Source organism: Watersipora subatra, chromosome 5 (assembly GCF_963576615.1).
Source record: "Watersipora subatra chromosome 5, tzWatSuba1.1, whole genome shotgun sequence".
Classification (NCBI taxonomy): domain Eukaryota; kingdom Metazoa; phylum Bryozoa; class Gymnolaemata; order Cheilostomatida; family Watersiporidae; genus Watersipora; species Watersipora subatra.
In genome coordinates this window covers 60,329,275-60,347,616 of record NC_088712.1, presented here as the reverse complement: position 1 = coordinate 60,347,616, position 18,342 = coordinate 60,329,275, and the positions used below count along the sequence as shown (strand labels likewise).

Below are 18,342 nucleotides of genomic sequence, written 5' to 3'. Positions count from 1 at the left end.
TGCGTGAAATACATATTAAAACTTCCTTCAAGTATGTGTTTAGTAAGCTAAAATATTTTTATTTAGATTCAACATTTATGTTACACGTCTGTCTCGAAGGTAAGAACTCTCCTCGTAGTACATTGTAATGTTATATTATCTTGCAGATCATAATGCATAAATTCACTAAAATCGTTACAGGTACCTATAGTTACAAAGGTTAACATATTATTTTGTTACTATTTTTAATGATGATAGTTTTTACCAGGAGGTGATTGCATTAGATAATTACTATGGGTTTCTATACCACTCTATGTACATCTATAGCAGTGGTTCCCAACCTGGGGGGAATTCTCCCCTAGGGGGAATTTGGCATTTTAAAGGGGGGAATTTTAGTTTTTATAATTTCACATTTTACGAACGCGCTTTTAAGCCTTAACAAAATCCTAGATGCGTTTTCTGTTCTCATTCCTGTTCTATTACATGTATATTCTGGCTGGGGCAGTAGACCAAGTACCTTTTACTGTACATTCATTGTAATACAGCCTGCATGTAAGTACTGTAAATGTAATAATCTTTGCCAACAATTTGGAAAAATTCCATTAAGCCAGCTTGACCTTAATTAATGACCTTAGTAACTAAGGTCAAACTAAGGCTTAGTTTGAAATTGTGCTGCTCACAGTGCACATGTATTTGACACAAGGACACACTCACTTGTCAACTACTGCATCACATGTAAAAGAAAAAAATCTGTAAGATTCTTTGTATAAGTATAGTTACATCTATGCTCACATTATTGTTTCCTATTATCACTCATGTTGTCTTACTTGCTTTTCTGCAAATAAGTCACATAATCATGTATCTATTATAGTAGTAGATTAAATAAAAAATATTAATACAGTCCAGATGATTATTATTGTACAAACAGATACTAGGTCGTTTATAATAAGTTTTAGCCGACGCTTTATTTTTACAACTACTAATTAGTGCAAGATGTCGAAGGCAAAGAAACGAACCTACACTGAGAGTTACTTAGATTATGGGTTTTCATATCTTATGAAAAACGGTCGTCGGCCTCCGCAATGTGTGATATGCCTGAAAACTTTCTCAAATGACTCCATGAAACCCTTTCAGTTGAAGCAAAACTCGCAAAAAATTTACCTCACACTAGTTGAGAACGACCGGAATTACTTTTAGTCCAAAAAGCGGCAAGTAAAGAGAAGTCGACTTGATGCAAGTGGAGATCTCTATGCTCATAGTAATGCACTTATTACAGCTTCATGCGCTGTTTCCTACCGTATTGCTCAGTGTAAAGAGGCACATACATGCCTCATGCACATACAAGCCATGTATCTTAGACTGCGCATCAATAGTACTTTGAAAACTAGCTGGGCAAAAATTTCAAGACATCCACCATCCAACAACACTGTGAAGCGATGCATTGATGATATTACAGCAAGTATTGAAGAGAAATTAGTTGCTAAGATTAAAGCATCCCCGTTTTGAGCCATACAACTTGATGAGTCAACTGATGTTGCCAGTCTTTTCCAGCTACTGGTGGATGGTAAATATGTGCATGACACATCCATTGAAGAGGAGTTTCTGTTTTTTCAGCCCTTTCTTTGAACAACTTCACCAAGAGATGTGTTAAAAATAGTTGAAAATTGCCTTGATAAGGCCAAGTTAAGTTGGGAGAAGTTAATAAGTGTATGCACTGATGGAGCACCTGCTATGTTAGGATGTAGATCAGGCTTTGTAAAACAGATCAAGCAGAAGAACCCTGATATAGAAAGAGTGCATTGCTTCATTCACCGTGAAGCATTGGCATCAAAAACTCTTCCATAAGCGTTGAAATCAAACTTGGATGTGAACATAACAGTTGTGAATTACATCAAAGCATCAGCACTAAATACCAGATTGTTCTCAACACTATGTTCTGAAAGTGATGTCGTGTTTACAACTTTGTTATTTCATACTGAAGTGAGGTGGTTGTCCAAGGGAAACATGTTAGGCAGGCTCTTTGAGCTGCATATGTCCGAGGTTATGAAATTTCTTGAAAGTAAAAGCCAGCATGAACTTTTAGCAGCCATGAAAGCTGATAACTATGTATTTGAGACTGCATACCTGGTTGATACATTTGCCTAGCTAAACAAGTTGAACTTGAAGTTACAAGGGAGCAATCATCATTTCTTTGCCTTTCATGACAGCATTGATGCTTTCAAAGCAAAGCTGGTACTGTGGCATACACGAACCTGCACTGGGAACATGGTATCCTTTCCTACACTCACTGAATTGTTGGAACACAAAACCTGCTCTTGGTAGTCTAGTGGCAACCATTACTGAACACCTGTCTGATCTCATAACAGAATTTAGATGCTACTTCCCTGAGCTACATTCAGAAAAAAAAAGATGCTCAGCATCACACGAAATTCATTTCAACGCACTGTTGAAGAAATTCTAGAGGAGCTACAATAGGAGTTTGTTGAGTTGGTTAACATTTCTGCACTGAACGATGATCTCAGATCAATGTCTATTGACCAGTTTTGGCTCTCAGCGAGAAAAAATTCTCTACTCATTGCTAAAAAGGCAATAATGATTCTGATGCCATTTAGCTGCACGTAAAAATCCTTCAGCATTGATGAAAATCCTACACGTAGTAGGATTTTCATCAATGCTGCACCTTAAAAATGAGAAAAGAAATCGACTTGACCTGGAGAGCGACTTGAGATGTGCATTATAAAAACAAAGCCTGTTTTGTGAAAACTTGCACAGAGGCATCAGCAGGAGCGGTCTCGTTAAAACTCATAATCTCACCCCACACCCGTTGAGTGTACCGGAATAACAATAATGTTGACGTGATTTATTACTATATATGCTACTCTCAGTTATTTAACAAATAAATATATGTATATATGCTGCTGACCTACATATATGTACCTATGTAGCCCTTTCAGTGAATACAATATATAGTAGGCCTATAGGTTCACACTTCACTTTTTCCCGGGGGTGAATTTGTATTTTAAAATTTTGCAAATGGGTAAAAGCAAAAAAAAGGTTGGGAACCACTGATCTATAGCCTATGATATTTTTGCATGCCAACACGTGTTGGCATGCGAAAATTGGCATGCCAATTTTTGCATGCCAACAATGAAACGAAGTAAAATCATATAATATACATATATATATATATATATATGCCAAATAATTTTTCGTTGTAATTGTAGCAAAACGTACTATATTTCGCCATTACTTGCTAATGATTTCAAATTTACATTTAAACACCTTGTCATTTTTATTTTTCCTCCTAATTTATTTCAACGAAACACTTCTTTCAAGTTATGAAATTTAAAACTTGCAGGTGTTTGAGAAAGTTTGAGAACTTTTACAGTTTTATTTTTTTTATTCATTTGAATTGCCCAAAAATACTTCTCTCATGATATGAAGTTTAAAAGTTAGAATGGTAAATGTTGTAGGCCTATATGTTAAATACAAATAAATTTTCTGTCCAAACACCTTTTTATTACCCGGGCAATGTCGGGCATTTAGCTAGTATAATCATAAATGAAAGTGGTTTGTGAACCTATTCAGCATGCGACAGTTTCTGAATAGTATTGATTAGTGTGTGAGCAGGTGTGTTCAGCGTTGGACAGTTTGTGAGCAGGCGTTTTCAGTGTTGGACAGTGTGTGAGCAGGTGTGTTCAGCGTTGGACAGAATGCGAGCAGGTGTGTTCAGTGTTGGACAATGTGTGAGCAGGTGTGTTTAGTGTTGGACAGTGTGTAAGCAGGTGTGTTCAGTGTTGGACAGTGTATGAGCAGGTGTGTTCAGTGTTGGACAATGTGTGAGGAGGTGTGTTTAGTGTTGCACAGTGTGTGAGCAGGTGTGTTTAGTGTTGGACAATGTGTGAGCAGGTGTGTTTAGTGTTGCACAGTGTGTGAGCAGGTGTGTTTAGTGTTGGACATTTTGTGAGCAGGTGTGTTCAGTGTTGGACAGTGTTTGAGCAGGTGTGTTCAGTGTTGGACAGCGTTTGAGCAGGTGTGTTCAGTGTTGGACAATGTGTGAGCAGGTGTGTTCAGTGTTGGACAATGTGTGAGCAGGTGTGTTTAGTGTTGGACAGTGTGTGAGCAGGTGCTTTCTGTGGTGTAACATATTTTGGGAATTGGATAAAGACTGGGTTTGCTCCACGAGACAGTTTGCGAAAGATTTCGTTGTTAGTCAGTCTTAAAATAGAATGAAATCGAGTCTAGCTCATCACATATAGCATATGAGGGTACAACCGTTCCAGCATGTATTATTGTTATTAACTAAAGTAACTTTACTCTACAATCTGTAAAATTTGCTGGTCAAGTCCTTAACTGGTGACCTTTAACTGGTGACCCGTTGGTAAATACATAAAGAACATGAAGAACTACAATCAAATTGCATTCAGTTGTGAGACATTTTTCAAACGCCCCCCTCCAATATCTTATATTCTATTCTTTCCATATCCACGTATAGATATATATATATATATATATACACATGTATATATATATAATATGTATGTGTGTGTGTGTGCGTGCGTGCGTGTGTGTGTGTACACACATATGTATATCTATACACATCTCTATTTCTGAAAGTTTTTAGGTATGTGTGTTGTTCCAGCTATAGCTATTATAATCTTGGAATAAAAAATTTGTATAGCAGAAGATTTTATCTCATACTCTCCGGTTCACCTGTCCGACACCTTACCAACTCAGCCACACAATCTTGTTGAATTCATTAGGCCATGTATGTCGCTATATGGGAGAAAAAAAGGCTACCGCTTCCGGTCACGATGCAAAGTGATGGCATAACGTCATGAGAAGCTGGTAGCTCTTATTAATAAACTTCCTCAAATTATCCATTGCCAATATGCCAGGCTAATAACAAGTGACAGGCAACTCTCATTACCTTTCATTGTTTATAAGCTGATTTTTAATACCCGGGCAACGCCGGTAGCCCAGCTAGTATATTCATAAAGAACCCATACATCCCCATATCCCCTCTATTCCTCAGCATTTCCTTGCAATTGGCAGTTTGTCAGATTTGCTTCCAGAGTTGTTATGGATGATGTACAAGTACCCTGGCAGTCTAGTGTATCGTGAGAGGTCTTCAGTTGTACCAATAAATCACAGAGAAAAACTTACATGTACAATTATTCTGAAATACATAAAGATGGTTGACTAGCGCAGTCATTAGAGCATCAGTCTGTTGAGCTGAATGTCACGAGTTAGAATCCTGTATGAAGCAATCTTTCGCAACCTCTAGCCCTGGGTTCGAACAGACGAACAGACATGACTTTTATTTTAGTAAAGATCGTAGATGCTGGTTTGCTATAGAGTTTCAATCGCAAAAACTAGCCTACCAAAAGCATGCAAGCTAATTTAGGTTTTATCCATTTGCTTCAATGGAATAACACAACAATGTCTATGTGAAGCATAGATGTCAAGACAGTGTTGAAAACTGGTCATCAGTTATTGTGGTCAATTGAGTCAATGATCAGGCCAATTTCTATTTATTTCTCCCAATTCTCTTTTTATAGGTTGTTCATATTATGAGTGGTCTTGCACCTTCTTTGTATGAATTATAAGCATTCTACACATTATGACCTTTATAATAACTTGTATTCTGTTCGATTCCATTAGGTTAATAGATTAAATTAATCTCACTTTGTCATTGCGTGTGTCTGCGTGAATACTGTGCGTTTCCACATTTTCTGGCCAATTTTGTTTAAACTTCACGCAAAATTATTTGGTTTCAAAGTTTTTCAAGTTTCTGAGAATCAGCCTCTCAAACACACATCTGATCAGAATCTCAAGAAAAGGACAATTGCTTTCAATGAACGAGTTCATGTATTGTTGTCATGAAAGCAGTGGAGCAATTTGTATTGGAAGTCTGCAGGCTATATGATTGATAATGAGAAAAGTCAGACTTGATCAGGCTTGTCGCTAGTCTTCTCTGAGTGGTATCTTTATCATCTTTTTCACAGTGAAAGAAAAACTTGCGGTTGAACAATCTGGAGGCCAGAAGTATCAGCTGCGAGGATATCAAAGGGAGATCAGTCAGAAGATTCTAAAAGGAGAAAATGACATCATAATAATGCCGACTGGTACCGGCAAAACGGCTGTTGCAGCTAACTTGGTTCTCCGACATCTTGAGCAACGCTCAGGCGAATGTTAGTGTTCCATGTTGTAGATAAACTGAGAGTAGGCGGTACTAGTAGTAGTACTAGTACTACTAATAGTAGTAGCAGTACTAGTAGTACTATTAGTAGTACAACTAGTACTAGTGCTAGCACTAATAGTAGTACTAGTACTACTATTAGTACTAGCATGTTAGCTTGGGAAGTTACAACCTCGACTAACGACTAATTTAAACCACAGCTAACCCAAAATTAGTTTGGTGAAAATATGATAGTTTGGATAGATTGAATTGCTTTACTAAATGGAGAACTAAATTCTGCAAGTTTCACGTGTCTTTTTATTAAAATGACTCAATATATTATGGCATAGATGTATATCACAGGTCTGCTTCAATTATAGAAAAATACATTGTTTTTCATTTTGTTTTATTTTTCAACACATGTTACAGGAATTGCTTCAATTATAACACTCTTGCTGATTTTAGTTGTTTTTCCTTTTTCAGCCGTTAAGGTCCTGTTTCTTGTGCCGCGAGTAGTCTTAGTGGAGCAGCAGCTGGATGCAATTCAGCAGTATATTGGGGATGAATGGAAAGATAAGGTATGCTTTATAGGCTTACATTTTATCAAACTCTCAAGTCGCAAACACACTTGGCGATTTGTAATGTGATATCATGCTGCATAGTGCCAATCTGCACTGGAACTCGCCCAGCGAGTTGATGCTGAACGATAACACTAGACTTTCTCAATCAGAGTTTTATCACACGGGCGGTGCATTTCGATTTATTGTTTTTTCCTCCAGAATGCACTGCTCTGGCTGCGAATTTTTTGTGTCATTTTTATTGTTTAGGAAGCGCCGTATCTACTTATATTCATTTATTAACAACTCGGTAGAAACTCTTTTACAGAATGTTATTGGCTGTTTGCGAGCCCGTGTTACCGATTACTGGACGCCCGCGATAAGATTGCCTAGTGCGTTTGCGCCTTTATCATTGTCTCGGTTGATGGTGTATGACCTGATGTCATTTGTTTTTGGAATGTATTACCTGATACCATTTGATTATTGGTGCATGAACTGATGCTAGTTCTTTTGGTGGCTTATGGTGTGATGCCATTTGTTTTGGTGGTGTATGGCATGATGCCATTTCTTTTGGGGGTCTACGACCTGGTGCTATTTGTTTTGATGGTGTATGACCTGATACCATTTCTTTTGGGGGTGTATGACCTGATGGCTATTTGTATTATTGGTGTATTATTGAACTGATGCCATTTGTATTATTGGTGTATGAACTGATTTCATTTGTTTTGGCAACCATGAAAATGTTTTTCTTGTGTTCTCATGTCTCCTCTCACAATCTATAGCAGGTGTGGAGGTGCCAGATGGAGCTTTGTAAACCAACCTACCAGTGTTTTAAAGAATAGAGAAAGCATAATATTATTATGCTTTATTAGTTATCTTGAGGTGTTGACTGATGTTCTAAAAAAAGAATCAAGGAGATTGACCCACTAGAAGCTGAGATATAGCCAGCCAAACACAGGTCTACCTAATAACGAATCAGAGGAAAACCCTTCAAAAATCTCGAGAATTGTGACGTATGAAATCGACTTATTGGTCATGTGCCGGAGTTGCGCACCCTTATCGTCATTACGTATAATGATTGTTTTAGGCTACGAGATGTGAAACGCTTCTCGCGATAGTAAAGAATTTACAGACTAGCTCTGGTTTCTCAGGAAAATCAAGCAAACATTGTGTGGTAAAGGCATTTGCCCACAACCCCTCGCCATGATTTTTCAAAACAGAAGATTACCAAAACACTTATGTTTTTTGGCAGACCTGTGTTTGGCTGTCTATATCTCAGCTTCTGGTTGGTCAATCTCCTTGATTCTTTTTTTAGAACATCAGTCAACACCTCAAGATAAATAATAAAGCATAATAATATTATGCTTTCTCTATTCTTTAAGTAATTTACTAAATATGCTTCAAATTGCTAAATTGTTTTATATCTTTTTTACTATGGTAGGGAAGGTTAGACTTGACTTCATAGATTTGAGTTTTTTCAGTTTATTTGGAAACAATGGTGAGTTAAAAAGACAGGAAATGGAATTAGCAAACATCTGGCAGCATTAACATGTATAACAACTTCAACAATTACAATAGGCCACAGGTTACATGACAGTGACAAGTTGATCTGTTTGTGTCTTAAAAGTTTGCATTCCCCGTAAATGTAGCTGTATATGTATGTATTATATATTTCTGTAAATGTATGTAGTCTTATGCAAGTCTTTTTGTTATTGTAAGGATGATGTTGCTAGCAGGTGTTTACACTTGCGATGGCTAGAATAAAACGATGTTGCTAGTTAGCTGATCAAGGAAATACCATAGAACACCTAAAAACACCATTGATCAGCAGAAAACACCATTTAACGCAAGAAAACCCCATTGAAAACTCAGGAAACATCATTAACACCAGGAACCATCCTTGAACATCAGCAAACACCATTGAACATCAGAAAAAACTAATGAACAGCAGGAAACACCATTGAACATCAGCAAACACCATTGAACACCGGAAAACACCATTGAACTCTAGGCAACACCATTGAACACCAGGAAACATTGTTTAACACTAGGAACCATCCTTGAACATCAGCAAACATTATTGAACACCAGAAAACACTAATGAACAGCAGAAAATGCCATTGAACACCAGGAAACACCATTGAACACCAGAAAACACTAATGTACCGCAGAAAACGCCATTGAACACCAGGAAACACCATTTAACGCCAGGAACCATCCTTGAACATCAGCAAACATCATTGAACACCAGAAAACACTAATGAACAGCAGAAAATGCCATTGAACTCCAGGAAACACCATTGAACACCAGGAAACACCATTGAACACCAGAAAACACCATTCACCACTAGGAAACTCACAAACCGCTCACCATTCAGCATAAAATGTTAACGGTTCATCACTAAGCAGCATCTTACCATTTGGTAATGATTTAACTGCCATAACTTTATTGATCGTGATGGTGATTGTTGCAGTTCCTTTTTGAAGGCTGATTTACTAGAACTATCTGGATTACAGCAACTGTACCTGACTTGCTACACTATATTTTTCACCAGTCCTCGTCAGTTCAATGGTAGGGTTGCTTTAGAAACCTGTGTATTTTGTTGCAGTGTCGGAGGATGAGTGGAGCCGACTTGGACAGTATGGAGACACTCAAGAATCTCCTCACGGAAAAAGAATATGCCGTAATCGTCGCCACACCACAAATCATTCTCAACTATTTCTACGCCTTTGAGTGAGTTTGTAACTATTTTGATAAACTATGACTGGGAAGATACTCAACTTATGCTAGCTCTAGTAACATTTCTAACATTCAAAGTACGTATTTGGTAGTAGAGCTCTTTGTTCTCTGATTATCCCTTTTAGCAACCATGTATTTTACTGAAGCAGATATTGTACTAATGCTCATTCTCTATTGTGTTCACTGTTAGTCAAGCCTTTTTTATAGGTATTTACTTCCTGACACTGGTAAGTAAAAAAATGCTGTCTCCCTGGGTATCTGAATGTTGTGGGTTTGGAGATAGAGGAGGGCAGATGAAGACCAACTACATAGAGAGAAGATAGAGGAGGGTAGACCAACCACAGCTTACGGTTGTGGTTGGTCTACCCTCCTCTATTTTGTAATTCGTTGTTTAATTCTCAAGTTTGTCAAAGTTTGCAACTTCCCTTTTTTGTGCGTGGTTATTTGTTCCGTTCACCATGCCAACAAAGGTCAAGGAATAATAAACAAGAAATAGCAAAATAATAAAAGGGTGAGATAGCTGGTTTCCAAGTTTGAGAACATAACTCCTAATTTTTTTCATACCTGCAAAACTTCTCAACGCGTAGTAAACAAAGACACTAATTGTGCTGGACAGAAGTTAGATTACCAGACATGGATATTTTTGCTTTTGCCTAACTGTTCGCACTCCAACATTGGTAATGATTTCTTCAATGAGGTCTCCAGATAGCATGCTCTAACATTATTCAGTGTTTAGCAATACTGCCTGGTACCTTTACGGAGCTCTAGAGAAATGGAGACTCCACTTTTACATTTATGGTCAGAAGACTTCAGCAAATGTTGGTAAAGGACTTTTTGGCGCAGATGTTCCGGTGCAGAACATTTTGGCGCAGATTACAAGTTTAGAATTAATCTATCTTTTGTCGTCATTTACGGCTCAACAACTTTTAGATAGAAATGAAAGAGAAATTTTTACGTAATTGCTATATTAACGTTTTGACACTTTTAGTTCTTGAGATCCTTCAATCAAATGTTCACAATGTGAACATTAAAATTTATGAAAATAATGAATCAACACTGACAATGGTGAAGTGATTAACGAACTAAACCAGCATGGCCACGGATCATCAGCTGCATCAATCGAATCTGCTCATGTTAACTGTGCAATAAAACACCAAATGAAATACTATGCTGAACGAGTGAAGGACACAAAACTGAGATAAAATTTCAGTTTGTTTTTTAGGTATTATAAAAAAAGGTATTATGTCGGAAGTTTATGAATAAAATAATGTTTTTTGTTTTCTTATTATTATCATCGTAATATTTACTGTATCTAAGCATAAAAATGTTTTTGGTATAAAAATAATAGCGGTGCTAACAAGTTTGGCGTCACAAGGTCTGAGCCAAAAGTCATGCGCCAGAAAGTCTGCACCGGAAAGTGTTTAACCGAGCAGATGTGAAGTCAACGTAGTTACTCAGCATGTTTGTTGTAGACGTAGTACCATGCGAGATTTTACTTTGATAATATTTGACGAATGCCACAACGCAAGAGGCAATGATCCCTACAACAAGCTATTGGAGGAGTATATGAAGGAGAGAGCAGAAAACCCTGATGGAGCAAGCAAACTGCCACAGGTTTGAGAAAAATGGTTCTAAGAAATGCACTGCTGGTGGTGATTATCTGTATAGGTGCCTGTACTTTACTGATCATCACATCTTGTAGAGTGTTTCTTTCTTACTGGCTGTAGTTTGTATAATCTGGCTATTTTAGCCACTGCCATTTTTGAAATAAAACTTTTAAGTATTGAACTTTGGCAATTGTCAATTTTACCAGGCCTTCACAGACTTGACGTTAGTCAATTTTACCAGGCCTTCACAGACTTGACATTAGTCAATTTTACCAGGCCTTCACAGACTTGACATTAGTCAATTTTACCAGGCCTTGACAGACTTGACAATGGTCAATTGTATCAGGCCTTCACAGACTTCACATTAGTCAATTTTACCAGGCCTTCACAGGCTTGACAATGGTCAATTGTACCAGGCCTTCACAGACTTGACATTAGTCAATTTTACCAGGCTTTCACAGACTTGACATTGGTCAATTGTACTAGGCCTTCACAGACTTGACAATGGTCAATTTTATCAGGCCTTCACAGACTTGACATTGGTCAATTGTACTAGGCCTTCACAGACTTGACAATGGTCAATTTTTTCAGGCCTTCACAGACTTGACATTGGTCAATTGTACTAGGCCTTCACAGACTTGACAATGGTCAATTTTATCAGGCCTTCACAGACTTGACATTGGTCAATTGTACTAGGCCTTCACAGACTTGACAATGGTCAATTTTATCAGGCCTTCACCGACTTGACATTGGTCAATTGTACTAGGCCTTCACAGACTTGACAATGGTCAATTTTATCAGGCCTTCACAGACTTGACATTGGTCAATTGTACTAGGGCTTCACAGACTTGACAATGGTCAATTTTATCAGGCCTTCACAGACTTGACATTGATCAATTGTACTAGGCCTTCACAGACTTGACAATGGTCAATTTCATCAGGCCTTCACAGACTTGACATTGGTCAATTGTACTAGGCCTTCACAGACTTGACAATGGTCAATTTTATCAGGCCTTCACAGACTTGACATTGGTCAATTATACCAGGCCTTCACAGACTTGACATTGGTCAATTGTACTAGGCCTTCACAGACTTGACAATGTTCAATTGTACCAGGCCTTCACAGACTTGACATTGGTCAATTTTACCACGCTTTCACAGACTTGACATTGGTCAAATTTACCAGCCCTTCACAGACTTGACAATAGTCGATTGTACCAGGCCTCCACAGACTTGACATTGGTTAATTTTACCATAAATAAAGTTTTATTACCCTCATCAAACTGGTACATCTCTTAGATTTAATCTTTCAAGAGATTCCTTTAGCAAGTGCGGTCCTTTAGTTGGTAGGGATGACTGCAACGGTTGGCATAGGAGGAGCTAAGACTGGAGGTGAAGCTCAAAACTACATTATGGATGTATGCTCAAAGCTTAGCCTTGGCTCCTTGCCATCAGAAATAGTCGAGTACAAAGATGAATTGAACAGCGTCATGGATGAACCGATGGCTAGTATGTGATGGTATTTTATGGCGGGATTTCCGTTTACCAGTAGATGATGTTATTAGCTTGCGCTCCATCCATAAAAGATGCACTTACACAAAATTTTAGTAGACGTTTTTAGAAAGTATTGGTACTTTTTTATAATTTGGTATTGTTTTGGATGTTTGAAGTGATCTGACTGCCAGGATGTTTGAAGTGATCTGACTGCCAGGATGTTTGAAGTGGTCTGACTGTCAGGATGTTTGAAGTGATCTGACTGTCAGGATGTTTGAAGTGATCTGACTGCCATGATGTTTGAAGTGATCTGACTGCCAGGATGTTTGAAGTGATCTGACTGTCATGATGTTTGAAGTGATCTGACTGTCATGATGTTTGAAGTGATCTGACTGCCAGGATGTTTGAAGTGATCTGACTGCAAGGATGTTTGAAGTGATCTGACTGTCATGATGTTTGAAGTGATCTGACTGTCATGATGTTTGAAGTGATCTGACTGCCATGATGTTTGAGGTGATCTGACTGCCAGGATGTTTGAAGTGATCTGACTGCCAGGATGTTTGAAGTGATCTGACTGCCAGGATGTTTGAAGTGATCTGACTGCCAGGATGTTTGAAGTGATCTGACTGTCAGGATGTTTGAGGTGATCTGACTGCCAGGATGTTTGAAGTGATCTGACTGCAAGGATGTTTGAAGTGATCTGACTGTCATGATGTTTGAAGTGATCTGACTGTCATGATGTTTGAAGTGATCTGACTGCCATGATGTTTGAGGTGATCTGACTGCCAGGATGTTTGAAGTGATCTGACTGCCATGATGTTTGAAGTGATCTGACTGCCATAATGTTTGAAGTGATCTGACTGACAGGATGTTTGAAGATTAAAATCTGAAAAACCTGATCGGGGTTAAAAAACATTAAATATTTTTATAGTCAACTAAATCAATTAAAAATGAAAATACTAAAGAATCTAAAAATAGTAAAAAACTATAAAAAAAAATCTATAAATACTAAAAATCAACTAAATCTTATTTTAGTTGATTTTATCAAAGAGTTTCATTATTTTTTCATCATTTCTGATTGTTTTCAATGTTTGAAGTTATCTGACTGTCATGATGTTTGAGGTGATCTGACTGTCATGATGTTTGAGGTGATCTGACTGTCATGATGTTTGAGGTGATCTGACTGACAGGATGTTTGAAGTGATCTGACTGTCAGGATGCTTCAAGATTCAAATCAATAAAAGTTGAACAAAACTTGATCACAGTTAAAATGTTCATATGGTGCCGTGTTGAGTTGCAGAGACTGATATTAACTATAGCAATGATAGCGACTATTAACTATAGCAATGATAACCACTATTAACTATAGCAATGATAGCGACTATTAACTATAGCAATGATAGCGACTATTGCCATCATTTTGTGTGTACTTTTCTTCTAAGCGTTTTAACCGCTTTTACCCACTCATCAAGTTTTGTCGATTTTAATTTTAAAACATTCTAGCTGTCAAATTACTTCAAACATCAAAAACGATAGAAAAATGCCGATACTTTTTGATAAATACTACTCAAATGTTTTACAAATTCATCTTTAATTGACTAGTTTTACATTTATTTCTTTAGATATTAACTCTATAGATATTTATACTAGTTATTGAAATGTATTCTACAAATGCTGGATTTTGATGTGATTTACACATGATAATGTAATTAAACTCTATGACTGTTTACTCTATGGATAAAGATTGAGGCTATTCTCCTTTATTATGCAGGCAATGAAGATGTGGAGTCTGTAAGATTAGATCCATTTTCCAATTATCTCCGAGAAGTGATGAGAGACATCATTTCGGATGTTAAAGAGAATTGTGAGTAAATAACTTTCTAACTTGTGCAGAGCAGCTTATAAATCACATCTTAAGTATCTTAAAGGTTGACTTGCAACAAAATTCACATTACAGTTATCTGGTATCAAAAGGTTCACTATGTCTTATTCTGCTGTGTTGTAAGTGCACAATATGTGGAAATGGGATTACAAGCTCTTAAAAGCTAAAAAAACGAACAGCTAATCGCAGCCATCATGAAAACGCTGTAGGTTGGAATCCTTTTATTTCGCTGACGTGTTCAACTCGACATGGTTTTGACACATGACGTTATCACATGAATTGAAAGGCCAATAAAAGGCTCAAAATAAAACGCCTCATAGCACTAGTTTATGACAAACACTTCGGGTTCTACCACAAAACCCTTATCAAATATAAATGCTCGCTATTTGACAGTTTCGTTTCAGCTTGGTTTAATCATCTAGTCGTAATCTGATCATGTTACACATACTTCCTGCCAAATGGCGCGGAACGTTTCTGCAGCATTTCTTGACTATCACAGATGAACAACAGGCTCCTCGTTTCCAGGTTTTTTGCCATTCTGTTCAAGCTTCACATGCATGCGATCAGTGCCTTTTTCCCAAGTCACTAAAATTATTCGGTGTCAAAATTCCATCTGGTTCCTGAGCACCAGCCTCTTTAACACCTACTTTCTTTTTTACTAAAATGTTTTCTGTACTCCTGGTTAGGGAAAGCATTTTCTACAATAAAACAGTTCAGCATTAGTTCAGTCTATTAGGAACATGAAAGGCATGAAAAAGCTGTTCACAGAATTTCAAAACATGGTGTTAATTTAGTCGAAGTTCCATGGTGGTGTGTGGTCAGAAACTGCAACGGTAATGATCAGTATTACATGCAAAGGCTTTGGTACAAGATCTTGTTTGTATATTGGCATATTTTTTGTATATAGCATATAACGGTTTCAGTTTTCATAGTTCTCATGAGCTATTTATTTGGTTCACCAGAACTGATTCACAGATTTGGCACATTTTTTTTGTTTGCTATTGTTTCTGCCTCCTCCTTGTCTATACAACTTTTTTTGACATTTAAATGAGAACTTCTTGACTCGGAGATCTGGGAGTAGTTTCTCTTGCACATTAATAAGACATTATTATTAGTACGGCATAACTCACACTTTTGTGCGTTTAGCTCTTGTTTAAGGGCAACATCATTTATAATTTCTCATAGATAGCCTGAAAATGGATCATTTCTTACACACACTATATTTTCATTACCTGCATAATAAAAGAAGTTAACCGCAATCTTTATCCACAGAATAAACAATCATAGAGTTTACAGCTGGAGAACCCACAATTACATTTTATAATGTTTAAATCCAACATCTATAGAATGCACTTCAATAACGCATATAATCATCTATGAAGTTTACATCTATAGAAGTAGAGGTAAAACTAATCGATTAATAGATTGAGTGCAAGCTAATAATATAATCTACTGGTAAATGGAATTCTCATCATCAAATACCAGCACATAATAGTCAATGGTTCATTCATACATAGCCTATCTTAGATAATACATTGGCAAAGATGATACATTACTTGTGCCACAAGTATAATGCCTTTGACATAGTGGTGTTTCTGTTTAGTGGAGAGAGATCCGGCGTGGAAAAGCGTTAAAATCAAGTTTAGACCTCCGGCTAAAGATATGCTCAGTCTGTCTCTTGTACAGACGATCAAAGAAGCCATCAGTGGTCTGACAGCTGCTGCTAAGTTTGCTCAATCTGACCCTGGAGAATGCATAAAGCATCTGAAGCACCTGCAAGTATGTGTCTATTCATTGTAAAACGCTAGTTTGAAGAAATGACAGAAATGGAAAGTGATGAAAATGGGTGTAATTAAAGCTTAACTGACAACATTGTAATACCGCATCCATTTATATCCATATAACATGTTATCTCATCTTTCAGTTAGGATGTTGATGTTCTCTCTTTCTAAGAAATGTCGATTGCTAGTAGATCTATTAATACTGCTAGTTTTTTGTAATCAAGGTGTTATGGTTTTGCCGGATAGATGTTTTATCATGAACTTGAGTTTAAAATTGTTTTTTTCTCTCTCTCTAAGTACCATGTCTTGTGAGGAAGATGAGGATCATGGCTTTCCACCACTTTCTATCCCTTGTTATTTTCAACAATGCTTACTTCGATACCTCTACTCTCTTTTTCTGATAGTTGTGCGCCATCCATTTGCTTAGGCTTCCCAGGCTTCCCAACTGGATCAGCCGCTGTTTGCCCCTGCTCTGTTTTTCTTTAAAGATCAAAGACTGTCAAGTTTCGAGACCTTCCTTCTGCATTATCTGCCCGAAAAACTACAGCCACCTTTTCTGATAATTTTGCTGTTAGAAGAACAAAAAGCCAGTTTCTGAGGCATAAACAATCATGATGCAAGCTCGAAACTGTGACACGAGGAAGTCATTTTTTGGCAAAAAAATCAATGTATAATATACGATGCAGAGGAATAGCTAATGCGTAAATGCAAAGTGCTTTTGTTGGCTGCCATTCTAATGCATTTTCCGTATTTTATTGCCACATTACTAGTTTTGGTTCTCTAACAGATACGTGCAAATAAAATGCAAGTTTGAGGCAGATTTCACAAATACTGAAAGAGTCTGTGCCGTAATTATACTTCTTATATTGAAGACTAGCCGAATATCTGGCGTTGTGCGGGTGTTAAAATACAGCTTAGAAACAGTGGCAGGTAATGTAGTTGCCTGCCACTTGCCATTAGCCTGGCACATAACCAATGGCTAATTTTAAAAAGCTAGTATCTATATTAGCTTTAGTGACATCGTACGGTAGTGCAAAGTCACTATGCGCATTTTAACCCAGATAATGACTCATATCACCCAATAACTCCATTGCATCTCGCGTAGCTTAGTGGGTTAGTTTATCACCTGGTGAATAGGAGGTTCCGAGATCAAATCTTCTGTGATACGGACTTTCATAGCTAGATACTAATCAGCTATAGCTGGACAGACTGCCAGACAACTGACTAGCTGTGAGATTTCTATATATAGAATTATAAACTTCTTAAATAACTTTTAAATTTTATAAATTTCTAAAACTAAATAACTTTTAAATTTTATAGAATTATGCCAATTGGCTTGTGTGTACTTTTTGTGGACTGCTCTAAAAAAGCTTCTTTCTTTACACAAATGGGATGGTAAAAAATTGTTTGTAAAAATTTACTATTCTCAGAAGCCATCTGTTTAAAACCTATTAACATAGGCTTCACTTTTATGAATAAGGATTTTGAGCGTAGAATCTTTAGATAATTTATTTTAAAAGATGAGCAATTTTTGAATATGATAAGCAATATAATAATCTATATAGCGTCGCAGCTGTTTCTGGTCAACATTTTACAAAGATCATAAATCTTTCTATTTATTTCCATGACTTGGTAATGTTGATAAAATCTGGTATTTTAGTTAATGCTATGTAAACACCAATCTGTAATGTTATCTGTTAAAAATATTGGGCTATATTAACATTTGAGCAAAATAATTACTCCAAAAATCTTATAACAATTTAGGGAGAACTTATTCAACTGATTTTTTCAACTCAATATTTTGCTGTCCTTGCTTGCATCAGCGATAGAAGTTAATTTCAGTGAAACTTTCGGTGCAAGCATAAAAAACTTGTATCAGTAATGCTCCATCATATCACGCTTTATCATATATAGCAGTAAAACTTTTTGTACACAGATGTGTGTTTGAACGCTTTGAATCATGGTTTTAATAGCTTATTAATCTAAAGTCATGCTCTGAATGTGAATAAAACAACTCATATATCTGTTAGGCAGTCTGTAGTCAGCTGTAAGATACACTGTAATTACTGTACAATTTTGGTTAACGTTTTCTAGTGTACACAGTGCACTGCTGAACGGAGT

The 18,342-nt window shown here is 37.0% G+C and overlaps 1 protein-coding gene across 1 annotated transcript in view; it reads left to right on the top strand.

The window, feature by feature from the left end:
* LOC137397545 (ATP-dependent RNA helicase DHX58-like) overlaps nt 1-18,342 on the top strand; it is a 35,508-nt gene that overhangs the window by 3,389 nt on the left and 13,777 nt on the right. Inside the window, exons 4-10 of the mRNA XM_068083838.1 lie at nt 5,988-6,173; nt 6,644-6,738; nt 9,327-9,451; nt 10,930-11,071; nt 12,408-12,573; nt 14,330-14,422; nt 16,044-16,219. Of these exons, the coding sequence (XP_067939939.1) occupies nt 5,988-6,173; nt 6,644-6,738; nt 9,327-9,451; nt 10,930-11,071; nt 12,408-12,573; nt 14,330-14,422; nt 16,044-16,219 (983 nt within the window). The remainder of the gene's footprint in view (nt 1-5,987; nt 6,174-6,643; nt 6,739-9,326; nt 9,452-10,929; nt 11,072-12,407; nt 12,574-14,329; nt 14,423-16,043; nt 16,220-18,342) is intronic.